At 51.9% G+C, this 26,726-nt stretch overlaps 8 protein-coding genes across 8 annotated transcripts; 3 read left to right on the top strand and 5 right to left on the bottom strand.

Moving 5' to 3' along the window:
• Window positions 1-880: 880 nt before the first annotated feature.
• Window positions 881-1,490, top strand: GCG54_00004304 (uncharacterized protein; the record flags this gene model as incomplete). Its single annotated transcript, XM_045404356.1, has 2 exons — window positions 881-1,071; window positions 1,184-1,490. 2 exons carry the CDS (start codon window positions 881-883, stop codon window positions 1,488-1,490), a joined length of 498 nt encoding a protein of 165 aa, XP_045265830.1.
• A 445-nt stretch (window positions 1,491-1,935) lies between these two features.
• Window positions 1,936-2,870, bottom strand: GCG54_00004303 (uncharacterized protein; the record flags this gene model as incomplete). Its single annotated transcript, XM_045404355.1, has 2 exons — window positions 1,936-2,540; window positions 2,603-2,870. The coding sequence occupies 2 exons, from the start codon at window positions 2,868-2,870 to the stop codon at window positions 1,936-1,938; spliced, it is 873 nt and encodes a 290-aa protein (XP_045265829.1).
• Window positions 2,871-3,713: 843 nt separating this feature from the next.
• Window positions 3,714-4,541, top strand: GCG54_00004302 (uncharacterized protein; the record flags this gene model as incomplete). The annotated part of the gene is made up of 3 exons (XM_045404354.1): window positions 3,714-3,862; window positions 4,044-4,149; window positions 4,455-4,541. The coding sequence occupies 3 exons, from the start codon at window positions 3,714-3,716 to the stop codon at window positions 4,539-4,541; spliced, it is 342 nt and encodes a 113-aa protein (XP_045265828.1).
• A 3,510-nt stretch (window positions 4,542-8,051) lies between these two features.
• GCG54_00004301 (uncharacterized protein) lies at window positions 8,052-11,858 on the bottom strand (the record flags this gene model as incomplete). Its single annotated transcript, XM_045404353.1, has 2 exons — window positions 8,052-9,038; window positions 9,138-11,858. 2 exons carry the CDS (start codon window positions 11,856-11,858, stop codon window positions 8,052-8,054), a joined length of 3,708 nt encoding a protein of 1,235 aa, XP_045265827.1.
• Window positions 11,859-14,748: 2,890 nt separating this feature from the next.
• Window positions 14,749-18,437, bottom strand: GCG54_00004300 (Checkpoint serine/threonine-protein kinase BUB1; the record flags this gene model as incomplete). The annotated part of the gene is made up of 3 exons (XM_045404352.1): window positions 14,749-16,862; window positions 16,914-17,301; window positions 17,445-18,437. The coding sequence occupies 3 exons, from the start codon at window positions 18,435-18,437 to the stop codon at window positions 14,749-14,751; spliced, it is 3,495 nt and encodes a 1,164-aa protein (XP_045265826.1).
• A 726-nt stretch (window positions 18,438-19,163) lies between these two features.
• On the top strand, window positions 19,164-21,053 carry GCG54_00004299 (uncharacterized protein; the record flags this gene model as incomplete). Its single annotated transcript, XM_045404351.1, has 1 exon — window positions 19,164-21,053. The coding sequence occupies one exon, from the start codon at window positions 19,164-19,166 to the stop codon at window positions 21,051-21,053; it is 1,890 nt and encodes a 629-aa protein (XP_045265825.1).
• A 507-nt stretch (window positions 21,054-21,560) lies between these two features.
• GCG54_00004298 (uncharacterized protein) lies at window positions 21,561-21,713 on the bottom strand (the record flags this gene model as incomplete). The annotated part of the gene is made up of 1 exon (XM_045404350.1): window positions 21,561-21,713. One exon carries the CDS (start codon window positions 21,711-21,713, stop codon window positions 21,561-21,563), a length of 153 nt encoding a protein of 50 aa, XP_045265824.1.
• A 3,191-nt stretch (window positions 21,714-24,904) lies between these two features.
• GCG54_00004297 (uncharacterized protein) lies at window positions 24,905-26,323 on the bottom strand (the record flags this gene model as incomplete). The annotated part of the gene is made up of 1 exon (XM_045404349.1): window positions 24,905-26,323. One exon carries the CDS (start codon window positions 26,321-26,323, stop codon window positions 24,905-24,907), a length of 1,419 nt encoding a protein of 472 aa, XP_045265823.1.
• Window positions 26,324-26,726: the final 403 nt, after the last annotated feature.

The raw sequence follows: 26,726 nt of genomic DNA, 5'->3' as shown, positions 1-26,726 counted from the left end.
GCCAGCGCCATCTGTGCAGTTACAACAGGTACAACATGACTGATGAACAATATCCGTCTGACTTACCTTCCCGACAGGGGAGGCAGGTGGTGGACTCCATCCCATATCGGCCTGGCCCCATCAGTCCGATTGCCAGTGGCCACCCTTTTCATTGCGCAAACATGGAGAAGCCCGGTCCAAAAAAGCTGGGAACCGGGGTCTGGCGTGATTTGATTTGGGAACCTGAACAGACAAACGGGTTCAACTGCAAGAAAATAACCATCGGCTGAGCCAAGGCCACCCCCCCTCCCCTCCCCAGATCCCAGACTTTAGTGTGAGCGGGAAGGAAAGGGCCAAGGGACGGAAGGAAGGAAGGAAGGAGAAATTTTGAAGATTGTGTTACAAGCTAACCACTACTTAGTGGCTTGCCCTTCCTCCTTCATCGTGCGTCCTTTCCTAGGCTCCCTTTCCTTCTTCTCTCTTTCCATCTTTGAATTGTTTTGTGAACTTTCCCACATTCTTTTCCAGCCAAACACGCAAACAAGACAGTCTGTTGACCGTCACTTCCTTTCTTTCTTTCCCAACCGACGATCTGTGATCCGTTTTTCCATTCTTTCCCTCCCAAGAGGTCGACCTTGTTCTTTTTTTCCACAAGCATCCAAACGAATCCCAGCAACTTTCAGTCGTTCTCGGAATACCATCGCAAGTCAAGTCAAGCCACCTGAACGACGAAAAAGAAAGGAGGCATTCCAAATTCGCAACCGAAACGAAACGAAACGATCTCGCAGAGAAGGACTCGAGAATCAGTGGCTTGTTCGAGAACGATTCAGAACCTCAACCTCACTTACACCAAAACCCGAAACACTTCGAGTCCACCGCACATCAACGACAGCAAACAACAATGTTCACCATGCTCGTCCACACCTTCGTCCTCCTCCTGACTGCCACGGCCGCCCTCGCCGCCCCGGCTCAGCACCGTCACTGGCCGCGCTTCACCGTGCCCCAGCAGCACTTTGAGGTCCTCGGCATGCGCGCCCAGACGGAGGTCAACCCGGCCGCCGTGTTGGAGGCGACGTGCATCGACCGCAACGCGTATGTCTTTCACTTACACCACTTCCTCCATTATCACGCCCAAACCCCATCTACCACTTACATCAACACCCGCAATACCCCACATCCAAAATCAAACACTAACACATCCCAGCCACATCGTCTCCCACGACGCAAACTCAGCCGAGCTCGCCATTTGCGGCGGCATCTCTGGCTCCGCGACCGCCTGCAAGGGCAACCCGTCCACCACCGTCGGCCAGTCCGGCTCCGCCCGCTTCACCATCAAGCCCACTACCCCCGGCGCCACCATCAACATCTCCAAGAACAAGTGGGAGCAGTGCGTCCGCGCCGCCCGCGACAAGTGCCCTACCGGCAGCGTCCGCGCCACCTGCTCCGGCGGCGCCACCTCCGGCGACGTCGAGTTCATCCTCGAGGCCATGCCTCCGTCTGGCGAGCTGTAATACAGCTTCAAGCCTAAATGTTCTGGCGGCGGTTGAGGGGACGTTCAGCAAGGCGTGTGTATCTCTTTCATTTTTCTCTGTTCGACACATTTTTATATTCTCGAGGAGGGGTTTTCTTTGGTTAGGAACTCTTGCTCTGGCTGTGCCGTGGCTCGGCTCTTCGGACGGTAGAAGATCTGAACACCTGTTGGAGGATTCGAGCCGTGGTCGGCTTGGTTAAGCTTCGGCTGTATATATCACGGTGGCCAGAAGGTCGTCTTTACATGTACAAAAGCATTCCGTTAGGAACTTATGAATCAATCCACGGGCTCAAGTCAAAACAATTCGTTCCATTTCCAAAACAACTTGATGTGAGGGTATCATAAACGCCATATCGAAGCTCCCATAGCCTCCTTGTGTGACAACATAAAAAGTCCAAGTTCTTATAACACAACCCCTGTATCCCTTAATATCCATACCTCGTAGCGCACTCCTCACGATGCGTTTCCAAACAGTCCAGCGCGCACACCCGCGTCCCGCACTTCATACACTTCACCCGGCCCCAGTACCCGCAGAGCTCGCAGAACGTTCGTTCGGGGTACCGCGTGTCCTCGTCGGCCCACTCCGCCCGCGCGTCCCAGAAGCTCAGCATCGGCTGCGCAAGGAGCCAGCGCAGCTCCTCGTCCGTCGGGGGCTCGGGCACGCGCGAGACGAGCAGCGGGTCGTCGTCGCCCGGGTGCGCCGCCGGGAGCGGCTTGTCGTAGGGTGCGAGGACGGGGCCGCCAGAAGATTCCCCGAGAGCGGGCGGCGCGGGTGCCATTTCAACGTCTTCCGGCTCGGGTGCGGGCGCGGGTTTTGGAGTGGATGTCTTTGAGCGCTTGGCGGCGTTGCGCTTTGTGTGTTGGTTGGGGTGGGGTGGCTTGTTCGCGGGCTTCGCGGTGTGCTGGTTCGGGTGCGGCGCGGGGGTGTTTTCTGCGTGGGACATGTGGGCGAGGTGGTCGTCGAGGTGGTTGGAGAATGTCTTTTGGGATTGGAGGATCTTGCGGACGTTTGGTGTGCTTTTCGTTTGGGCTGCTTTTGGTCGTTTGTGGTAAGCCGGCGGTGTCTATTTACTTGGAAAGGAAGAAGCTCACCTCTGCTACCCCCTTTCGCGGGGATGGGAATCGTCGCGTCCCTGCCCCAGTCCTTGTCCAAGGCCTCGAGCTCCTTGCGGATCTTGGCCTCCTGGCGGACGTTGAGGTCGGAGGCGGAGGGGTTTGCCTTGGTGCGCGCGGCGCGTTTGCGGTTCGCGGGCTGGAGGGCGGCGGCGGCGGGGTTGACGCCCGTGTCGGGGACGTAGGCCCATCCCGGGGCGGAGGTCTTCTTTGCGCTTGCGAGCTCGTAGACGCCGAAGTTGTTCATCTTTTTTGGGAGGGGTTTGGTGTGTAGATGTGAAAGGTGAAGTTGTCGCGTTGGATGTCACGACTGATGTTTAGAGAGCTCGACTTTTTTGTGACGAATCAGAGTTGAGGAAATTAGTGATGGGGTAATTTTGGCCAATGAGGCGTGGCTGGCGACAACAACTGAGAGCTCCTTAGTGAGTGCGTAGATGAGAATAGCTGCGAGATATTTTGTGAAAAGTCAAATAATGCCCCAATTTCGACACTTATGCAACTGCCATTCGATTCTTCACCCATAAGACGTCATCATGGTCTTTCCCAGGTCGCAAAACGCCGACCAAGTGCCGGAGCTTTGTAAGAGAACCACCCCTTCCAAACCCCCCCTTCAGTGGGCCATGAAGCCACCAACCCCAGACAGCAAATCCCCCAGACACCGAAAAACCTCGAAATTTCTGACCAATGGGCTGTGCCCAATGGCTTCCCGGCTAATCCCGCCGTGGCCGGCGCTGACGGAGGACAACGGTACCTGAGGTAATGGGCGGCGCAGCGGCAGAGCCAAGCCAGAGGGACAAGCACCACCGACTACCTACCTGCGCAACAAGCATTAGCCGAACCATAGCTTCCCGCCCATTTTACGACCGACCCGAACCTGCAATTCCAACCTCCATTGCATACACCACACCCCCCCCCCATCCCATCTTGCCTCCACCACCGGGTTGAGAGAGCTCTTTTTTTTTTCCCCTCTTCTTCACTACGACACACAGAACCGACCAAACCTCGTGAGCGACCAGAACTCACCTCTCGCCCCGGTCGCACGCACACGAAACCTCCCCGAATCGAACGCCCGACGACACACGACGCAACAATGTCCTCCCGCATCCTCTCCCGCGCGCTCCCCCGCGCCTCCGGCCTGCCCATCCGCGCCGCCCGCTCCTTCCAGACCTCCTCCGCCCTGCGCGACGCCGCCGCCGCTCCTCTGCCTGCCCGGAAACCCGTCGGTGCCTTCCGTGGAGGGTGAGTGTCTTCCCTCCCCCCGTCCGGCCGAGCTTCGTCGAGTTCGCCTCCAGCTGCCCTACGTCATGCCCGCTAGGGGGGCTCAATTGGCCTCACGTGCCGTGCGCAGTCGCAGACGCCGCCACTCAGCTATGATGTTGATAACAGATGGGATACAATGCTGACTCCAATGCTATCGCAGTCTCTTCGGCTTCTTCCTCGGCAGCTCCCTCGCCGGCGCCGGCGTCTACTCGTACCTCCTCCAAGAATACAAGACCTCGAACGAGCTCCTGACGGAGGATATCTACGTGCGTCTTTGCATCTGATATTGTCTCCCTGACTCCCGATGTGCCCCCGCGCCGGCTCTCTTCATGTCTCTTCTTTGTCTTTCTCTTCTCTCTCTCTGAGGGTTTCAGAGGAGCCGGTTGAACATCTCTTTTCTTGCACGTTGCAGAAGGGGGCATTTTCCCATATTTTCTTAGTAGACTTTGCCCTTCCAGTGTGGCGCATCTTGTGTTTCTTTCTTTTCGAGAAATCCCTTCTCGTCTTCAATCTTCTGACTCCCAGCGCTTTGAAGAGTCAAGTAAAGCTAACCAGTATTTCTACGCTACAGTCACTCCAGGCCGCCGTCCAGCGCGTGACCAACTACGTCCAGGCGTTGGAGGAGAAGATGGATGCCCTCGAGCGCAAGAGAAAATAAAAAACAACAGCAGCCGGTTTTCTTCGTGGAAGCGACAGGATGGAGAGTGAGGGGAAACATTGTGGTAATTGCGGCGACAGGACGCGGGGGGCGTGGATGGATTGGGTTTGAGGGTGGACAGCACACACAAAAAAGCACCAAATACAACAAAGGCAGCAGCACAATGGTTCACGAATCGACGTCCCGAAACAAACAAACAGGTTCTTTCATCTCCTCTCTTCTGCCGAGATCACTGTGAGTAAGTGGGCTGGGCAGGTGGGTGTGTACGTTTGGATTAGTGAGGTGAGGCGAGGTGTGTATGTGTATACCAAGGATGTAACAACATGCAGCGAGATGATGGCACGACGAATTTCATACTGGTTGTACTTAACCGCTAGGTGTCCGTTTGCTGTTGGTGCTGAATGTGTTGAATGGTATGCCAGTATTTAAGGTCTAAAGGACTGGACTGTATCGGAAACCTGACAATCGTCGGCTCCGATCGAGTCTGTTCCTTCTGACAGGATGGGGAGTCATTTCCAGCCTCAGGCAGGCGAATGGCACCGGTGATTTTCGGTACCGAGAGGGCCAGGTAACGTCTCGCGATCAACGTCCGTAATCTCTACCACCCTACGGCACTCGTCGGTTATTCATCCTTATGCATGCTTCGTGGAGGTTTCTGACGTTGGCTTCCCATATCAGGTTCCCGGCTGTCACGAACGCTTTGGTTGCTATCACGGCGGTTTACTGCGTAACAAAGGGAAGGGAAAGTATAATTTGTTTTGCGATTTGATGCAAGGAATCCAGGCTCTTTTCAAGTACGCTCGTACCTGCCTATCGTACGTTTTGCGGTCCGATGTTGGTCATTTTCTATACTATGAAGGATCAAGCTGGCAAGATGTTGCCGGACTATGGGCACGGATGTGACGATAAGCAGTTCCCCCTGTTACTTCTGTCTTCACTGCAAAGTTTTGTGCCGGCTTTACCACGGTGACATCCCTTTTGTCAATTGTAAGACGCAGGAAGTTGAGCATTGTGTAATTACAAGAGCTTCTCTTAACTGGCGTGTAGAAACGGCGTAGCTGGCGCTGAACCTCGTGAGATCAACATCGGAGTCTCCAGGAGCCAAGACCAATTTGCTGACGGTGCAGAAGACATATATTTAAGTGCTCTGAAGCGGATGAAGGCTCTTTCATTCAACCAAATTGATAGTCATCGGGACTCATATCTACTGTGAAGTCCTCGGGGACACTTTGTTGCCGGCCAAGCACGAGGAAAATTCCTCCCACTTACGTATAGCGCTTTCCGCGGCCTTCTTTCTGGACTCCAGTCTCAGATTTCCGGTATTATTTTTTTGTTATTCGGCTCCCGCTGCACAAAGGTGTCCAGTGATGCTGACAACAAGCAGCATGGGAAAGCCCTGCGCTGGATACATCTTGTATCATCGTGTGGTTTGAGCTGAGATATTGTGTGACGTTGCAAAGCTAACAATCGATTTCTATCCCGGAAGTATGATTGCGCCTCCGCATTGAAACATCAATAGGTGAGGCCGGCTTGTCTTTATACCCATTACTGGTATGAAGAGCTAGCTTCAGAGGACGATCTTGGCAGGCACATCTTAGATGCTGTTAGCCATCTCATTCTGGGAGCCCAGACTGATGTAAATACTACGTTGTTGTTACGAGAAAAATAAACAAGCAGACAATGCAATTCAAAGGATGATCTGGGAGTGGAACAGATCAGAATTTCAGCCAACACTGAGATGGAGTTTAGTCATGCATGTGCATAGAGACAGCTAGAGACCTGGAAACTCTTAGGTGTGATGTGCAGGTTGTCCCACACTGCTCTCCCTCACTTTCTTGACCGTATGTGACAACGTATTCGGGAATTTGAGAAAGCAGTCCACCCTTCTGCGAAACTGGGGCGCGCGACGGCGGCTGCAGCGCACCTGGCTATGTAACCCTTGGTGCAGGCTTAGAGACCGCTATGTTCAGCCGATCACCTAACGGGGGTTCGAATACTCATTTCGCCTCGCTTGGTTCTCTTACAAGTTGTAATTTTGCGCTGGCTTATTTATGTTGCGAGGAAAGGAACACGTGAGTGGAGATGAGTGAATGAACATAGTCCCTTCTGTTAGAAGCATGGAGTGCTGTTATGTTAGATGTACATCTCTGGATTACAAGAGACGATATTCGCATCAGAGGGTTTCTAAACATGTGGACCACAAAGCAAGTTTCATTGACATAAGCTGAATGATGAGAGATAAAACCAGAAGCATATAACGAAGCTTTGTTTGCATCTTTCAACTTAGGCCACTTCCTCTATACATTAGCATCTTTCATATGTTTGGCCTGCCCTTTTTGTAACTATTTAGCATCTAAGGAATTGTGAAGACAGCAACTGCGCTTTAAGCCAGAAGGCATGAGTACACCCTCACCTGTAAGAAAACCATGAGACTGAACGTATCTGGATGATATGAAGGCAATAAGAGACCAAGACTCCATTCCATTTTGCTAATGAAAACAAAGAGACCAAAGCTAACTCCTGTGTGTACATAGTCCTTTACCTGCTATGCCTGCTCCCAATAAATGCAGTCAGCTGATCAATCAAAGTTATCTGTTGAAATACATGCCGCCATTCATGTAATAGCTGTCGAAGTAGCTGGTATGAGCCGAGGGGTTTCATCTTATATTGTTAGAGTGCTGGTCACCTTTCTCTTGAATGGTAGCGCTTAAGCGTTTTGGGAACTTATCTGTACAACAGCGAGTTGATACCACACCCCGGCTGTCAATGTTTATTGTTGCTTTTCTCGGCTGTATCTGGATATTTGGGTACTCGAATACGATAAATAATCATAATCTAAAAGCAAGATTCTCCTAACGTATCATGCCAGTTTGTTGAACTGGATAACATCTCGAAAAACGTGGCCCAAAGGCCTATGGATTGGGCGGCAATGCAAACTATCTTTCGATCGAACTCTGCTTTAAACATGATATTCGAAATGTTTGCGTAGACATGCGTTACTGACATGTTTCCTCCACAGATTTGTCAAATGATTCTACGCTTGGCGATTTGTAGACGGTGCGCCACCACCAGGCGACAGGATAAATTCATTGAGTACATACGACGGAATAAACCTCAAATCACCAATGTCACACCTTTGTTGTCTATTGAATCAAGTAATCTATTTACTTGATGAGATCAGCACCTATTTGGTCAGTACATAGAGCAAGTCGTCATCCACCTACACACATGAAAATTAGAAATCTGGTAGTTGGCACTTCAGCATCTTGTGCCCCCCATGTCCCCATCATTCGTCACAAAATACGAATGGAAGAACACAGAACCATAACCCGCGAATTAGAGCATTTGTCTGAATCTAGGACGTGAGAAATGATGGCATCTGAGATTGAGTGCGCTGAATGATTTGGCTACGGCGGTTTGAATACAAATCTTGCGCTCTAATACCCCGCGTCAACCCTACTTTGACGAGAAGTCCATGAAATACGTGTATGCAACACAAGGAAAGTACTCTCATCGAATTTTTGGAAGTAAAGCCCCCTGGAACACCGTGCCCCTTGCCTCATCGCTCCTTCTTAGAAAACCCCTAATCATTCGCGTGCCCAACGTCGATACCGAAATAGGTGCCCTTAGAAACCTCCTGTTCATCTCCAGCATCCACGTCACTGCTCTCTTCCCCAGAAGGACTTGTGGGCCTGCTAGCCTCGCTGTCCCTCGAACGTTCCCACCAGCCCAGGCTGAAAAGAAACCATGCAGGCTTTTCGTTAGCTCCTGCTCAGTCATAAGGCTGGCATCTTTTGGCAATATGCCAGTTTTGGGATCGCAAAGCTGCGAGTCGGCAAGAAACCCCATAGTGCTAGCTATGCTGCAAGGGTTCCGGGGTAAAGTGCCCCGTATCTTGACTAAACTGTATCCCACGAAGCTGAGAACGGTTGTTGCTGCTAGTAAAGACTGAAGTATGATTTTGGAGACCTTATGGATTGCGAGACGGGTTGTCGTCTGTAATGATGTGCCCTGCACCGACGTCTCGGAGTCTCTTGACCGGAAGTTCAAGTCTACAACTTGTGCAAAGTACTCTTTCAAGGAATGAGTGACAGCCTCACTAAGCGAGCCAGTATTCGATGAACCGAGTATGTCGGTTGGAGAGATTCCTTGTGGGCCAAATAGAATGTGATTGAAGAAGTTATCGTAGTAGTTAGGACAATTATTCGACTGATTACACGGTACCGGAAACCTAGTTAGGCCTGAGTTGAGAAAACCTTGTATTTTGAACGCCAGATTCGTCGAATTCGATGTACCGTTGACCCAATGCTTCGTCTTCTCTGAGTGGATCTTGATATTATCAAGGTCGAAGTTGGTAGGGTTGCCTCGGTAGGTGATTGTCGCTGGAATCTCTTCAATTTTCTGAGAACAGAATAAGGCGGTCAAGTTGTTTCTTACAAGGAGACCATCCGTAACCTCGAATTTGCCGAACAGGATAGCAACCGAGGGGCAGTCTCCCTGGGAATGTTCGGGTGTAACCTCCGTATCCCAATATTGCCCGATTCAATTCTCTGCATTGAAATCTTGGAGCTGCCGATCTGGTATATAGAAAGTGACAACTAAGTCCCTGGTGCTCCCCCGTTGACTGGCTTTGGGAGAACAGCCAAAGGGAACGGTCTGGTTGAATGTAACGGTTGCGCCGGCAACCGTTATCCAATGGCCAATCTTCCCTGCTTGTATCCTTCGAGTCATTGGTGCAAATATGATTTCTTCTTGAGGCACAGGCTTGCAATCTAAGACTGGCCGAAGCACTGTTGACTCATACGTATTGTTGGCTCTGTCGAGGTATGCGGTTGATCCTAAAGATATTTTTGGGAGCACATCGTAGCCTTGTATAGAACTTGTTGTGCTGGCGCCTCCATGACGGACGATATTAAGTGTAATTGAAGCTCTTTGGTCATCGTGATTGTTGGTGAGCCAACTCGCGTCCCAATCCTCAACCATTGCTGAAGTCACGGACAAGGTCTGCACCGGACTGCCCATGACCCATAGTCCGGAGACAACAATAGTCAAGAAACTGGCTAAGAGTGTAGAGAAGTTGCTTGCTGCTGATCCGAAGTGTCGTAGGCGGAAAGTGTTGAATAAAATGAGAAAAGGCGACACCCCAAGAAGATGGAACAGTATGCTCCGGTCGGCGGGAACGCTACCCGAGCGGAGAAAACCGAATGGGTTAAGTACCGCAATTGTAAAGTCCAAGTTGTTGAACAAAGTAGCAACGAGAAAAGCAAGCAGGGTAGAGACTAGGCGGACCGCGTAAGAAAGAGTAGCTGAGCTGCTGCTATCGAGGTCCAACAAGCCTTGCCGCATGTCCGAGAGGTGTTGAAGAATCTCGAGAAGTACGATCACGAGAAAGGGCAAAAGAAAACTCAAAAGCACCATTGGCAGCTTGGCAGGGAGAGGCAGCCATGGTCGTTTCTTGCGCTGGCCGAGGGGCGAAAGCACCTCGCGAGTGCTGCCAAAGGCTTCAATCCGTGGCCCATCTCTGGAGTGGCTCACAATGAAATGCAAATCCTCTAGCTTTCTCCTCAACTGGTTGCTTCGGAAATGGCCAGTATCTTTTAAAACAGCAAGCAAAGAAGGGCTATTTGCGAGCAATGACGCACATGATGCGATGGACCCCTCAACATTAAGCTGATCTCCGCCAGTGGGAATCATAAAGCAAAGAAGAATGCAGAAGATAGAGAGAATAAAAAATCCGGATACCATGGGCCACAGTGTATAATTTCGAAGGTGTAGTCGGTTTTCGGCAACTTCTGCGACACCTTCGAAAAGTTCCCCGTCTGAATCTTCTAGAAGCAACGCCTTTTTTGCAAACGCGATCGACATGCCTTCAAAAACTCCTTCGGATAGCTTCGCTAAGAGCGATTGCTGTAGAAGAGAATTCAAACTGCCCTGTGTCGTCCTTAGTTGTGCCGCTAGTAGTTGGAAAAAAGAAAAGGCATCTTTTGATTTGGCCTTGTCGTCAATGCTCGGATCTACTAGTAAGGTATCTGAGGCAACGTCGAGGTTGGCAATTAGTATCATTGCAAGATCGTGGTTTGTCATGTTTGGTAAACGTCGCGGGGAATCGCCGAGCACAGGATTCTCATTGAGGGTAACTTGGCCGCTTGAGATGTCCAGTGTTGCATTCGCCAAGACCATACCGTAGCCAACTTCGCAGATTGTTGATGAAGCCCTCTCAATATTGACACTCGTGTACTGATCTTCCTCGGACGTCATCAAAAGGTCTGCTATTGTGATCGCGTATCGAATATTAGGGTCAGATGATTCTGAGGAGCGCTTGTCGTCAAGATCGTCATGCGATGCGCAATCTAATCGGTGAATTGAGTATGATCGTTCTGTATCCTTGCAAGAAGGATGGCAAGAAAGGTAGATGGACTCCAAGTCGCCGGAAGAGCAGGACGGTGAGTTGATATTGTAGTACAAAGCAGATTTTTCGGTGAAAGTAGTTTTCGGAAGGGATAAAGACGCCTCTCCACAACGGACACTCGGTACGAAGACGTCAACGACGGCCGAAACCGATGAGATATTTGATGAAAACTTTGGTGGACTCAACGACTGGTATGCCGTGCTCCCTGATGCCGCACCATTTAGATCCTTTGCTGTAGCGTTGTTGATCGCCGCCATATACGACCACGCTGTAGCATCGCCTTGCCTAGAAATGTCTTGGATCCCATCTCCAGGCGATCTCCATATGTGTTCAGTATTGAAAGTGTTCTGATAGCGAAAGGGTATCGATTCCAAATGCCACGTTGGTTCGACGACGAATAATGTCGTGGAAAGAAAAATGATGAACTTGAGAATAAAAAAGGTCAGAGTTGATATGAAGACTGCGTGATGACCGTTCTTGAAGGCGCTGACGCAGGCAATTGGTTGAAATGGGGAAATGTAGTCGAGAAGAACCGATCGATCAGCTGTTGAGGGTCCGTGTGTCATTTCCCACCATGGTTGCATGGATCTGCAATTAAAGTCGACTTGTCGCCAAAGTGCAAGTATGACTACGAGCACTCCAGTAGGTCCGTAGTTCCATGAATAGCTGCTCGAAGACAGTGAGAGCGGGAGCCCATCTTGTGCCGTTGCATGCCGAGATACGCCAATCAGTGCTACGGTGCAGGCGATGAATAAGAAAGAAAAGGCTATCAAAACACTTCTTCGAAGCCAGAAGTTTTGTCGTCGTTGTCTAATGCGCCCCTCGCTGGCGGAAAGAAGACTTTCATCAGCATCATCGCCACGGTCAGGAGGCGCTTCAGAGCGAGACGGTGGAGCAGTTTGCGGCATAGTATTTCTATCAAGTCCTGGCGATTCGGTCGGTGATGAGGAAGCTTTGCGGCTAGTGTGGAGAAGATGGTCTGAAGGCTGTAGATGCATAGAAGAGCTTTGGACTAACTTAGGAAGCGGGATAATTCTTGGCGTACATCGAGTGCGAACAGGACCATGAATTAAGGGGGGACAGGAGGCTAAAGACGCCTTTTATCTTATAGAATACTGGTAAAAGGTATGACAAGTCTAGCCCAGCCACGGCACTTTATCCTAGATTACACGCATCACCGTGTCGAGAAGCTGGGCTCTGGGAATATTTGAGGGAGCTCAGCCGATGGACAACACACCAGCTGGTCACACAAGCCACCGCCCAAAGATGGATCGGCCGAAGTCTGTAACGTATTGTCTGGAACATTGCTTACACTTGCGCAGTACAGCGTTCCACATTGACGGCACCTAGCCGGGGGATTCTCTTCGCCACAGCCGTGCAACTTCGCTCTTCAGCAGAAACTGTTTCGAGCCCAACACAGCATTCCCGTATCTGCATTGGCACAGGCAGTCCTACGTTGCGAGCGGTATTAGCTCCTACATGTAAGACTGCTGAGACCTGCCGTGCCCAAATACTCCAGTGTAATCAGGGACGGAGCCTTATACATTCGGATCCAGAGCCCGTCACGTGTAGTCAGACAATCAAGCAACGTCTGCCGTTAAAAACACGGCCGTTGGCTTATGAGAAGACACTCCTGGCGTCTTCTTTCTGATAAGAAGCATACAAGAAGCATAACACCTCTGTGAACTATTTGGTCATCATTTCACATGGTTCGCTCAGTCTAGACTGTGACTTGAGCTCCGGACGGCTTCGTTTCGCTCACATGTTCGACTACATACAATTCTAAATCAAACATGTAATCGGTCTGTATGAATTCGTATGAAACCAGTCCTATATGAAAGACCGGGTCCTCACCATTGTACTCTTCTCAGCCGCAACAATGAGAATCTCATCTCAATTCTGTCTTCTCTCATTATCAGGGACAAAAGATCAAGGTCTTTCAGCTTCTGCATCATGTCTCCAGAGAGATGCAACATGCGTACCTTACATCGTATCTACCGCTTTCCTTCATTCTCTTAGTATTAATGAGGTGATTCTGGTTGATAATACACCGATCATCTACGAGAATAGTTGTAGCCTTAAACCACACGCGCGTTGAGATGGTTTTCCGGCAAAAAAGCCGTTTAAGTGCAAGATCGTTTGATATGAGTCTGGCGTCGTTCAGAATCGTGGCTGCTCAAGAGGCGTGTATCGCAAGAGGGTCTGTAAGGCTATAAATACCTTCTCAGTCGCTATTCAAGGGTGCCAGAAAGCAACAAATCGGTCCATCCAAGGATCTGTAGCGAAGACAGGAGTCAGCACAGAACATCAAGCACAATAAGTCAGTGACTTGTGTGTATGTTCAAGTCATTTTGAATCTCTGAGACCAAGCGTATTTCGACTCCGTCCCTCATTCTCGTGTCTGAAGTATTTGAACATGTATTCGCCTGATAGCAGCAAGAAAATCTTGGAGTTTCGTTCCTACGGACAGACCATCAGCAATGCCCCAAAGAAAGTTAAGTAACTGATGACCAGCTACTACATACCAGGCGTGTTCGATCATGATTCACAACAACGAATTGTGAAGAGAGCAGCTCATCGGACACTACACAGACCTTCACCTAATATATAGAACGGCTGCAGCTTTGTGTTCTTCAGGCGCGCGAGTGACCTAAGTAAGAGTGAATGTCTTTAAAGTGGACTTAACTGCGGACACATCATATCTTCCACCGCACAATCGGCCGAGTCGGGACGATGGAAAAGTCGGACCAAAGCGTACACAGTAACATGAAGCACATCGCCTTAACGTATTTCCCAGACCATAAGAAGATATTCACGATAAGATACGCAGTCAGAAATCGAGGGCTCAAGCCAAACGGTACTTTTGCCATTTGTTATCACGGCTATCCGTCACGGTCACCCAAGTATTCGGAATTCGGTTGAGCCTAAGCGTCTACGTTAGGCCTAATCCTCCACTTATGCGAGATAATCTATATGGTTTTTATGGTTGAGTCTTGGGATTCCCGTATCTCTAACCTTCATCAGATAATACGTAATGATTCTGACGGATTGCGGTCCTCGCTATCTCCACAAACCCACCGCTAATCCGTGGATTTGTATGGACGTATCGATCAACCATATAAAAGCTCTCCTCCCAACACGCAATCTCTCAAGTACGAAGACACAAAATGCAGAGACTGGAGATGATTTGCGCAGCGAATACGAAATGAGGAAATCGCGGAGCCCCGAGCTTGCCGCATGATGCAGATTCCAGTTTCAGGAGAATTGGATTCGAACCCATCAACAGTACTTCCACCCAGGAAGACGTATCGCCCTTGGTTCTCATCGTCCATCATGCCCCTACTCTGATGTATTCCCAGCTTAGAAAAGTGCACACGATTTTAAGTCGCAATAAACATGCTTGGGGCGGAGCACTGGTAGGAGTTGAGAAAACCCACAAAGCAGGGCTTGAGAGACGACAACGAGCTCTGGTCCGCGCCGCATTTGTCCGGGGCCTGCCATCTCTTCTCTCAGTGGTGGGCGTTTAAGTACTTCACCCATCTCTCAGCATATGCCATAGGCCTCTGATCCTTCCCCACGCTGCTGTTGTCGCATATGGGACACGCGTACTACCACACCCTAACGTGACACTTCGACAACAGTCTGGTTTACCAGTAGATGCATTGCATATCGAATAAATAATATTAATGTCATAAAAAACAAAGCGCACAGTGGTATAGTTCAAAAACGACAATATACAACCCTCTCCAACCCTCTAAGAAACGCCAGCAAGTCCATCATCAAACATCATGACAAGTCTCATCGCCGCCCCTTGGCGAAGGCCTCGACCTTGCCAACAAGACTCTTCAAGCCGACACCCCTCTCACAGTTGTCTTCGAGCCACGCTTCCATCTTCTCCCTGACACCACGCATGCTCTTCAACACCGGCATCTTGGCATTCTCCTCCGTGGCAACGAAGGACCCGGGGTTCAGCAGGACGTCGAAACACTCGCCCCAAATGTCCGTCTGCCAGTACCGCTTGAGACTCTCGCGCACACGGTACTTGCGCCCAGAGCCGATGCCACCTTGATCGCAGCGGACGGCGTCGATATACTTTCCGAAGAGGAGGCAGTGAACAATGCCAGCAAGGCCGTGATAGTCAATCTGCCACGTCCAGGGCCGGCCCTCACGCATTTCGGCACAGTCCTGGGCGCTGGTCTTCCAGTCGGCAATGAAGCCGACGTCGGGCTCGAAGTTGCGCATGTCGATGCCGCGGCCGAAGTCGATGAGGGTCACGCCGCGAGCGTCCCAGCCGCCGGTGCCGTCGGCATGGTATTGGGTGTCGAGGGTGTTGTTGGTGCTGGTGCCGTCGAGGCGGAGGAGGCAGTTGTCGGCTTTGAGGTCGCCGTGGAGGACGCCGCGAGCGTGGAGCGCCTCAACAGTGCGGAAGAGTTCAATGGTGAAGAACATGGCGAGCTGCTCGTCCATAACGGCTGATGGCTCCGCACGGAAGAAGTTCACCACGTCGAGAAGGCTGCCGTGGGGGTGGAAGGGAAGGAATAGGAAGCCCTCATCTTGGTAGAGATGGAATTCGTGGGCGTATGAGAGGGAGGCGGCCGCACGGTGCTGGGGACCGAGGCGGGTGTGAGCGAGGCGCATCACGTGGAATTCCCAAGGTGACGGGGGAAGTTCCATCTTGAGCGCCTCCAAGGCGGTGCGGTGGTTGACGGCGAATGCTCCCTTGCCCATGGCGACGACGCCGTCTTCGTCTTCTTCTTCGGCAGAGGAGTTTTCAACGAGGTAAACAGGGGCGAATGCGCCTGCCCCCAGTTCCTTCCTAATGGTGTACTGGGTTGAGACGTCTGGGAAATCAATAGTGACTAAGGCGCAGGCATTGCTCATTCGCTCTCCCCTGGCTGCCTTGGCCATGGCCTTGGCAAATTTGCGGATGTCGTTACCCTTCTCGTACTTCTCATTGCGGTGGTCATAAAACCCAGGGTATGAGCTCAGAGGAGGCTGCATGTTCTCAAGAATCTCGTTTCTGACTGCGTCGTCGACGGGGTTGCATTGGAGCTCCTTGATGATGGGGCCCTTCTGAGGCACCGGTTTTGCGGAGGTCTTTGGCTTTCCAAGAAGAGGCTGTGGGATCTTGACGGGGCTGAAAGTGCTCACTTCCTGCAAGGGACTGCTGGGAGGATCCTGCATGTCATCGTCCTCCTCTTCGTCGATGGTCGAGGCGGCGTCGTCTCGACTAGGAGTCTCATATCTTGCTTTACGTTCGGTGAACGCTAGCGAAGACTCTGTTCTCTCAGTAATGGGGGTCATGAAGGGAAGTCGATTGTTAGCCACCTCCGCCGCATCTCTAAACGGTCGTGTCCTTGGCTCATAATCCTCAGGCGGTATCGGGACGAACATAGTCTTCGTCCTGGGCGGATAGTCTCCATCGTCTTCCTCTTCTTCCTCAGGGTCCGACTCTCCTGCCTCACGAGAACTCGTGTGATCATCGGCCAAGGGTTCAGACGGCTCGACATAGTTGGGGTCCATGAGATCAGAGACTTGCGTGTTGTCTCCGTCGGCCTCTGTGACGTCGCCATTGAGGTCTGGCACATGCTTCCGCGTCGAGAAGTCGGACCATTCACTGATACTCTTCGCATCCGAAGCGTCGTCATTTTCCTCTCCATCGTCGTCCATATCGACTTGGCGGGTGGTAATGGTGCTTTCTGCTTCGGTGTAATCGCCGTCTGTTTCGTAATCGTCATCATCGCTATCCTCTTCCTCTTCCTCCTCTTCCTCCTGGGGCGCAGACTGAATGGGCTGGTTGAAGATCTCGTAAATCTCGTCTGTCGCAGCCCTGGTATGGATGGTCATTGTTGGTTCAGAGGTATTCCTCTTCTTGAGCTTCGGCCTGGAGGGTGAGTCCAGGTTCGCCTTGACTGATGAGGCGTTAGCAATCAGGTGCAATTCATGTCTCAAAGCCGACTTACTAATTTGTGTCTCATTAACCTCCATCACCTTCTTCTTCTTGCTCTTCCCCTTCGGCTTGATGATGGCGCCGTTCTCGTCCATCATCACAGACTCTGTGTGGACTGCCAACTTCTCCTGCATCATGTGACCTAGGTTATCAACTGCCGAAGTCTCGGCACTCATCATTTCAGGAATGGCGCTCTCATCCAGAGGCTCTTCATCCCAGTTGCGGCCCAGCCAGCCTCTGTTCATTGCCCAAATCTCCTCAAAAGCCAGCTCAGAGCCAGGCTCCTCTGGAGTAGGGTAAACAGCCTCCAAGTTGATGAAGATGCGCTCCTTCTTGCCACTAACAGGATTCACTACTATCTGATTCTTGGCAGGCACAAGAGTGATATGAGACTTTGACATCTGTGCTCGTGATTGTGATCGTGATTGAGGTTGCGCTCTCGGCTGCAACTTAGACTGAAATACAAAAAACGCCAAGGCCACCCATTAGTCCTATAATCATCAACATCTGGGCATTGGGAGGTAAAAGTGAACGTAGGACATACCGTATCCCTGAAAATCGCCATCTTGGGAGCAGTGCTCTTTTTTCCACCCGCCTTCAACGTCTCGCCCGCCCACGGCTTGGGCTCCATCACGTTCTCCTTCTTGCGGTCGGCCAACGAGCCGATGGAATCCCAGCCCTTGGATCCAGATTCACGCGCAGACAGTGCCGGAGGGGCGGCATCAGCGTCTGAGAAAATGGCCATCTTCGCCTTGCCAGGCTTGGAGGCAGGGCCGCCGACGCCCTGGTTCGGGCGGGGTGCCTGGGGGTCTGCAGCAGCTGCGCGGGCAGCAGCGAATGGGTCGATCTTGGCGGCCAGCGCCGGTCGCATGGTGGGCAGTGCTGGCGAGGAGGGTCTGACGACTTCCTCTGGTTGTTGGGCGAGTCTCTCCTCGAACTCCTTGAACTTGCGCATCAAGCGCTGGACTGGTCTTGCTTCGCGCTCAATGCCCAGCTTGTAGACCTCCTCAGCTTGGTTCCATCTGCCCGCTCCCTCAAGCCAGGCAGCGTATTCTTCGTAGAACAAGGCCAGTGTCTCGCCGATGTTGTGTCGCGAGAGGAACAGGAATGTTTCGCGGGGCGAGTCGCTGAAGAACTGAATGTAGAGAACCCAGAGCTTGAGATACCTAGGGTCGTTCTTGTACTGTGCTGAGTTGACGAAGGCCTTGGTGGCGCGCTCGAGGATGCTGTGAAGCTGCGACGCCGGTGTGGCTTGCGCTGAGGGGTATGCGTCGAGGGTCCAACGGACGTAGCGGTCGAAGATATCGAGGGGGTCGTCTGACTCGGAGATGTTCTCAATCTCTGCCTCATACTCGGCACGGATGCAGTCATTCACGTTCTGGGTGTCTGACGGCGTAGGGGTGTCGAGCTTGTGCAGGGGAGAAGATGAGAACAGCTCGGCCAACTTTTTGGCGGAGCGTCCGCTCGGCAGCGCTTGAATGTTTTCTTTTTGCGCTTCGATGATGTCGAAGTTGATGAGGTCGTCGGAGGCTGCCATGGTTAGTATCGTCGCGGCAGGTGGCCCGCGAGTCTCCGGATTAGTTGGGTGCTGAGGAGTTGCAGTCGGGAGATTGTTTTCGGCAGTGGAGGAGGAGGGATTGAAATGGATGTTTAGTGTTGTGATGTTGATCCCGATAACGATAACAGAAGGAGTCAGGGGGCTTCTGTGGCGCGTTGTCGAGGCAACAGCCACCAAGCACCGCCCCAGGCCCGTGCAGCAGCCGCGACCAGCCACATCCCTTGCCGTGTGGCGCCCCAAATGGTGGGGTTCTAGGAGGGGACAAGCAGTGTGAGGTGGTGCAGACATCTTCACCACCTCATTGTGTGCATGACCAAGAAGATGAGAAGGTGCTACCTACTGAGCTTCATTGAGACTTCGGTGATTAGAGCAACGATGAAATGTTTATCGGAATTTCGCCCGCGCTCAGCGCAGACTCTGGTGTCAGGAAGCTGCAAACGGGGGTAGGCACAGCGGCTACCCGTCCTTCCTTCCTACCTAGACGCTTTTTGCTCTTGCTTTTGATGGCATTTGGTGTTCTTGGGGCTGGGAGAAGCAGAAGTTTTCACCCCTTCCATTGAGGAGAGCGAGAGGTGCCCTCATTACGAGAGCTACCGTCCACCGTACTTTTCTTTCCCTTCTCTCGCTTTCAACCACACCACATCGTCCATACTTCCTCAGGCGCGAGCCACGGCAAGGTGCGAGCACCGAATACCCTTCATCGAGATGGTGAACTCCCCCACATCACCGCAAATGCCTCCCGGTGACATCGGCAGAAACGATGCCCACGGTGATGACACCCCAAACGACCATGTCCACCGCGGTGGTTCCTCACACACCGACATCCCCGACAGCGACTCATCAACAAGAAAGGCTGCGGACCACCGCATCACTCAGGTCGAAAAGCCGGCTTGCAGCACTTTTTCAAACATGAGGACTTCCGACAGCACCGTTGATCGATCATGGCGACCTTTCCTCCTCGGCCTCCCCGGCGAAATCATCTTGGAGATTCTGAGAGCATTCCCCCCCGACCCCAGATTGCCGACTTTCAATATTCAACCTGCGGGACCAAAGTCCATTGCTCTCTTCCGGAGCACCACCAGGCTGGCTATCACGGCACTCTCCCGTACCTGTCGAGCCCTTCGACACCCCAGCCAGAAACAGCTGTTCTCCGACATATACTTGACCAAGGGCAAGCAAATGGGATTACTCTTGCGATCATTCATCGAGAAACCCCGATTCTGTACCTACGTTAGAGGTCTTTGTCTCGGGTTTGCTCTGAATCGTGAGAGAGAGGCCTACGATGGCGTTCACACCATCTACGAGAAGATCGACCTCAACAAGATACCCACATTCCTCCTCGGCGCTCTCGAGCACTGCGGTGTTAAGGAGCAGCAGACCGGCGCATTCACTGAAGATGACGTTGAGGAATCTTTCGAGATTTTCGCTGGCCTCATGTTGTCTTTGACTACCCGGCTTGAGCATCTGACGATAGGGTTCGATGACCGCGATCGCACTCATCCTGTCGACGAGAGACGTGCGGACCTCTATTCTCCTCCCCGAATCAATCGCGAAAGCCCCAGTGGTATCGATCGCTTCATCTCAGCTTTCCATTCTACTTACGGTGGCAACGACGCTGGCAACGACGCTGGCAGTCCCGACCGAACCGAGAACTTCAAGCACAAAGTCCTCACTCGCTTGCAACGGTTGGAGATCCACGGAAATGTCTACCGTTTCTTTGAATGGCCGCCTAGCCTCACCAGGTTTTCCAGGTTCCCCGTACCCGGATTGCTCGCATTGCCGACCCTTACATCATTCACTTCCTACTCTGACTCCAGTCAGTGGGCATCACTCAGCGAAACTGGCCGGGCTGCGCCTCTGGCTCTCCAGGAACTCTCTCTCTACCAGGAGACCAAGACTGGCTCCGCTTTATGCTCCCTGTTAGAGCGTTGTCCTGACCTCAAGAAGCTCGAGATAGTGATGGATTGCCCAAACCCTCGTGATGGAATCAGCTATGGAACGGAAACAGCTCGCATTTCGACAGCAATCACGACGTCATGTCCACAACTCGGCACTCTCATCTTGCGGACAAAGGGCAATCATTTGCTCTTCTTCGAAGACGAACCAGGACGTTCCTGGCTTTCCAAGATGCACAACTTGGTCAATTTGCAAGCAGACGTCCCTTGTCTGTTCAAAAGTCTGGAAGACATGGCTTTGGCAGACGTTTCCGGTCGCCTCCCTCCGAATATTGAGAACCTGACGATCTACGACATGTGGTACAGAGACCCGAGATTTCTATATTGCATGCGTTATGAAGTACGGGCACCGGACGACTATGTTCTCCACCCCCAAGACAATACTGATGCCGTTGCCGAGCCGTTTGCGGAGATGCTCCTTCGCCTACGATCATCCCTCCTGGCAGACAGGCTTCCCAATCTTCGCAAGGTGGCTGTCAAATCCCCAATCTTCGAATTTGATGTTGGCAATGCGTCAAGTGACTTGACGAAAGCCTTTGAGGCAGCTGAAGTAGATTTCAAGGTCATCCCATATGGATTCCATTTGCCCTACGAGGAAGGCATCAGCTTCTCTGAGCGCGGAAGAAGCAAAATTTGCTGATGGTGACGGCGGGGCACCTCAGCAATCTTGTACCTCGAGCACTGCAGGTCGCAATGTTACAAGCTTTCGTGGATTTTAGCAGGGCAACAGAGACAGTGTGTATGATAGAGAGTGCAGCAGAATTGAAACCCATGAATTGATTCATCTTCCAATAATATTAAAGCAGAGAGGCCCTGTCGAAGCTGAGAATGCTATTGCCACGCAATGTTCGATTCTGATTCCCGGTCTCAAAGCCAAGAAAGTCCCCAAAATTTTGTCCACCATTGACATCATGAAGCTCTGCAACTAGGGCAAACCCAAGTTGTTCCCTTTCGTGTCTTCGACTTCTACTCTGGACACTGACGACTACGTCAACCTCTCTGATGAAGGAGGCCGCTACTGGACGTGGAGCAGCCGCAACGGCGGTGCCCCCAAAACCGACGGCTTCCTGATCAAACTGTACAATATTGCATCCAAATTCTCCACGCAATTGTCTAAAATTCTTGTGTATGTGTTCTAAACCCTTGCCTAGACTCCTGCATCAAAATTAACGGCGTCATCGTAACGGTTTGTCTTTGCCCAGTCAAACAACCTGTCCCAATCATTGCATACATGTGTCACGTTCCATCCTGGCTCTTTATCTACAGGCGACTCTTCCAAGGTAGGGTCCGCGAAGCACATCAGAGACTGTCGCAAGTAGTCGAAGCAATGGTCCAGATGGCCGTCCTGTGTGTGGTTCCACGCGCGGCTTTCTGGTGACGCGTCGCTCCCATGAGGGCTCCGTTTACGGCCAGGGCGTCACAGCCTTCTCTGATCATGTACTGCAGCACATTAGAACTCTGTTTGCACCATTGAAATGTCAGCGTATGGGAGATTTGGAGATTACCAGGCAATGGAGCTGGTGGAAGGCAGATATTCTGGAATCGTTTGGTTTGACAAAGCCGCGGCCGACTGAAATTGGTTTTTCTCTTGTCAGTCTTGACTTCTCGTAGACCTGCACATAGCACAAGATATCAGGGGCATACATACCAGGTATCAGGCTATTCCAGGCTTCGGCGCTCTGCTCTGAAGGTGGTCCATCAAAGGCAGCATCGCGGGCAAACGTCATGGCGATCAGACGCCCTAAAGTAACGGGTAAGCACTTGAGGTTGTACCGTTTCTTGTTGAAAGGGAGGAGAGACTTGCATTTTGACAGTCGTGCTTCTGAGACTGTCGGTGATTTGTAGAGAGCATCTGGTCGTCTTCCATGGCGTTGAATGTCCTGCTGCAAGTGAATGGCCTTAAAGACAATTACCGCAACTAGAGTGAAGACCGAGAGCCATAGAGCTATTTTCAAGCGGGCTACTCTTGCTTCTAAACGGGTCACGCAGGCGGCTTGACGGCTTGCGTCAAATTCGTTATCGGCTTGGTGCTCCTCCTCGGGCAAGGCGTTGTAAGTTGCCGAGAAAGTCATTTTTGTCGGAATTGGTGAGTTCGGCCCCTTTCCGTTCAATTTAAGGTCGGCACTTGGTCTTGGTGCGCCGTGACTCAAGGATTGACGAATTCCGCCGAGATTGTAGAGTCGGCGGTGTCGGCGGCGTCGGCGATGACAAGAAGGAAGATGCTGCTTGGACTTAGACAGAGGAAGTGCAGCATATGAACTTCAAAACACGAGTCTCCCGTCCATGATGCCGACAAACTTATCGAGAATGCTTTCAGGATGAATGATGACGTGTCTAGCGCACGTCTGCCATTTCGTAAATTGACCGAGCGAGCTAAGATGTTCGATCGCAAGTGCCCGTAATATGATAGTAGATGAGTAAAACTGCCGTTAGGGTCCACACGTGCCCGGCTACACGGAGCACTCCGGCTTTTTACTGCTAAACGGAAAGATATGAAAAATAACAGGGAATGACTGTATACGAGAAGTCTGGCGTCATGGGCTTGCCGTGCCGGCACTACTGATGCTGAACGTGGTACGACGGAAGTTGTATCTCAGGTGCTGACGTTTTGGTCGTTTGACTGTACCCGCGACACCGCGCCGGAGATGCAACACTCAAGTCTCGAACATGCTTTTTCAAAAATACCCGGCAAAGGGTCGTGTTCGTCTTTTGGTTGAAAGTAAAATTGACCCCTGTGCTAGCGTACCGTGTCCGCGGAAATATTGAGAACTTTGGCATGGGGTAAGTCGTCCTATCCCCCACTCCGAATCCACAAATCGAAGCCTTGCCTACATGTATGCAAAGTTCATACTATCTTCTACTTCCCCGCAAGAATCTCAACTCTCGCCTCCACTATAGTCAGGCAGAAGGACAACCTAAGCCATGATCCACAACTCGTGATACTCTCCCACATCGATGTAGAGTTGAGGCATTGAATGGCGCAGATAGATTGGCTCAGCTGCCGAGGATTCTGATCAAGACGCCGTGAGAGTCTACGACAGAAACCTATTCAAGAGCCAAACGTCGCCGTTGACCATAGAACTTCTCTCATCATCAAGCCTCTTGTGACTTGTCTTACACTTGTAACTTGACTATCAAGGTACATCTCATCCATTTCAGTAACCAGTCCCAAGACGCTGACATCAACTGCTCAGACTCTTCAAATCTATCTCAGTCTCTATTTATTCGCCAAAGACGCTACTTCAAAAGTAAGAATCCTGTTTATCCGAATGACGCCGCTCTCAAAATTTAACCAACCCTTAAAGTCCACAATGAAGGTCTCCGCCGTTCTCGCCGCTATCACTCTCTTCGCCGGTGTCTCCATGGCATCTCCCAAGGGAATCGATACGTCCGTTGACGTTGGCGAAGGTGGCGCCGGTGGCCTCGAGTCGCGCGGCACTTGCTGCACCTGCCCTGATGGTCGCAAGGGATGTGGTGGATTCTGCTACTCCAACTGCCCTCAGTGCATCTGGAAGAGCTGCTAGATGCACTGAATGAGATGTCGACCGGTCGTTTGACAACCACTGTTGCTAGATGTGGGACGTCAATAGTTGGGGGATTGGCTCTGGAAGATAAACCGGTAGATGAAAGAGTGGGAAAATAGTGTCGATCAGCTTCGCTTTGGCTAGAGTATGCGCAAACACTCGAAACTCAATAAACTCATCGACCACTCGATTCAATGCTCCAAAATGTAATGAATGACGACTGAGAACGTGGCTAACGTAGTGCCTAGTTGACATTTGTTGATGGACTGTTGTGGGTTGACCTGGAACTTTCCGATCGCTTCAGACTTAGTAAACGTCCTCAGACTGTATGTTGACCTAACCCATGCAAACTAGAACTCAGAATCTTAAATTACGTCATTATATAGATAGTCTTCTGAGTTTGGAGATGGGGCCGCGCTCTCAGAGTGTAGTGTGTGGCAACAAGTTGGCGCAGAATCGAAGCACTCTCATTGTTGACCGACTGGAAGTTATATATTCAGAAGTAAGCTGAGATAAAACTGCGTATGTCCATGGTGATTCACAGTTGTTGTTCCGAAATTCCCAAACAGATGCTGCCATGACAACAGAGCCATGTACTTTACTTTGGCTCTGCTTTTTTGTCCATGGCAGTTGCTAGATAGTCCTAAATAGTCAACTATGGGGTTATTTTCGTCTTATTGTAGAGCTTGTGTTGCTGATTTATGAGCTCTCTGCGAATTGTACCAGTTCTCCGCAGGGCCAGGTAGAAAAGGACGGAAGCCCAAAAGCCAAATCGGCAACTTTAATGTTTGGAATCTCTAACACAGGAATTTTGGAACATTTCAGAAGAAAACTCTCCTTATCGGTGACACTCGAAGCCATCCAATACACTGTGGTGAACAAAGGGCACTCGGCGCATATTTTTAAGCGTGTAAGTCTATATGGCTTTATAGGCTGTAATCTACAGACTACTAGTCTTTCCAAGACCCTACAGACCCAGATCCTTCTTCAGCCCTGGCAGCACAGTGCCCTCGTTGAACGACCAAACCAGCGCGCTGTTGTGTCCCGAGAATGCCGCGCCAGCCCAGTACGTGTTCCTCGCGCCCTCCAACGCCAGGAGCTTCGCGTAGAAACCCTGCTTGATCTGGTCCGCGGAGACGCGCACGTTGTACGGCGCGTGGTTGGAGTAGTACGGGAAGGTCACCGTCTCGGCCGCGTCCTTGGGCACGGCGCCGACGGCGGCCAGGGTCGCCAGGTTCTTACGGATGACATTCTTGCCGTCCTCGTCGGAGTAGTTGGTGTCGTTGAAGCCGACGGCGACGAGGAAGTCGCCCGGGGATCCCGCGGTGTAGAGGCCGTTGGTGCCGGGGATGGCGGGCTGGTTGAAGGGCGTGGTGGCGCCGACGTTTTGCAGGCTGCTGTTGAGGCCCTGGATCGTGGCGACGCCAGCCCAGTAGCCCAGGGCGGAGAACTTGGAGAAGAGGTTCCTCTCGTGAGAGGACAGGTCGAACTGGCCGACGTTGTCAAGGGTGGGGGGAGCGGCGATGAGCAGCTTGCGGGCGCGGATGAGCTTAGGGGGCTGATCAGGTTGGTGGACGAGCACGGAGACGCCGGAGGCTCCGCGCTTCACCTTCACGATGGTCGAGTCGAGGATGACGTCGTCGCCGAGCACCTTGGCCGCGGCATCGTAGAGGCTACGCGTGTCGCCGGTGCCGGAGACGATAAACTCGCCAAAGAGGCTGGCAAGCAGGCCCGGGCCGAGGCCCTTGATGCCGTAGAGGGAGGGGATGGCGGAAATATCGCCGGTCCACCAGTTGAACTGCGCGATGACGGGCAGGAGGGCGGAGAAGCCGTACTTCTGCGCCAGCTCGCCGAAGGGAACAGTGAGCTCCTCGGGGACGGGGTCAGGGACGAGGAAGCCCTGGTCGATCCAGGGGTACTTTGACAGGATGTTTGTCGAGTACGCCTGCGCGGCGGCCTGGAGGGCCTGCTGCTGCGCCGCGGTCGCCGAGGCGTTTTGCGCGGGGATCGGGATGCCGAGGGAGAAGTCGTAGCTCTGGGTGGTGCCGGACTGCGCGGTGAGGGGGTTCGTGTTGACGGTGGAGACGTTGAGGCGGGAAAAGTAATTGCTCACAACCTCGCGGTTCTCGAAGACGACGACGCCGATGTTGGCGGGGACCTTGGTCTGGGGGTTGATGTAAGTCTCGGCGTGGCCGCCGATCTGAGACTTCTTTTCGATCACAACGACCTTTGCACCGGCGTCCTTGAGGTTGATCGCGGCATGGATGCCGGCGGAGCCGCCTCCGATGATGGCGAGATCAACTTCAGTTGCGTCCACGGCGTAGGGGGTTGCCAGGGCGGAGGGAAGGAGTAGCGCCCAGGGCGAGGCGATGCGGGAGATCCTCATCGTGAGATTTGAGGTATAGTATAATAAAAATGAGAGAGTGATTATTGATTGGGAATGAGTGGACTGTCAGAGAGACTGGATTAAGTATTATTATGTTTGGAAGGGATATGTTAACGTATGATGCCTCAAAGACATCTACAGAGAAAACCTCAAAACTCTAGCTTCACTCAGGGAAGCGCATCTTCTTATAATCATTCCCGGTGACCTACGGGCCCGACGAATCCGTGCCGGGGTTGATTGACTTTTGCAAACATATCGAACGCGGGAATACTCGCCCCGAGACTCGTAGGCCGTGCCTTGACGTGATGTTGACGCTTCGAGTGCAAATGTTGCCGACGTTGCCTTCGCCGTTCCGGCCATACCGGGCGCCTGGTGCCATAAAATTGATTTAATTAACACGGAA

Source organism: Colletotrichum gloeosporioides (assembly GCF_011800055.1).
Source record: "Colletotrichum gloeosporioides strain Lc1 chromosome Unknown consensus_34, whole genome shotgun sequence".
Classification (NCBI taxonomy): domain Eukaryota; kingdom Fungi; phylum Ascomycota; class Sordariomycetes; order Glomerellales; family Glomerellaceae; genus Colletotrichum; species Colletotrichum gloeosporioides.
Note: the sequence above shows the minus strand (reverse complement) of the source record. Positions and strands in the feature narration are given on the sequence as shown.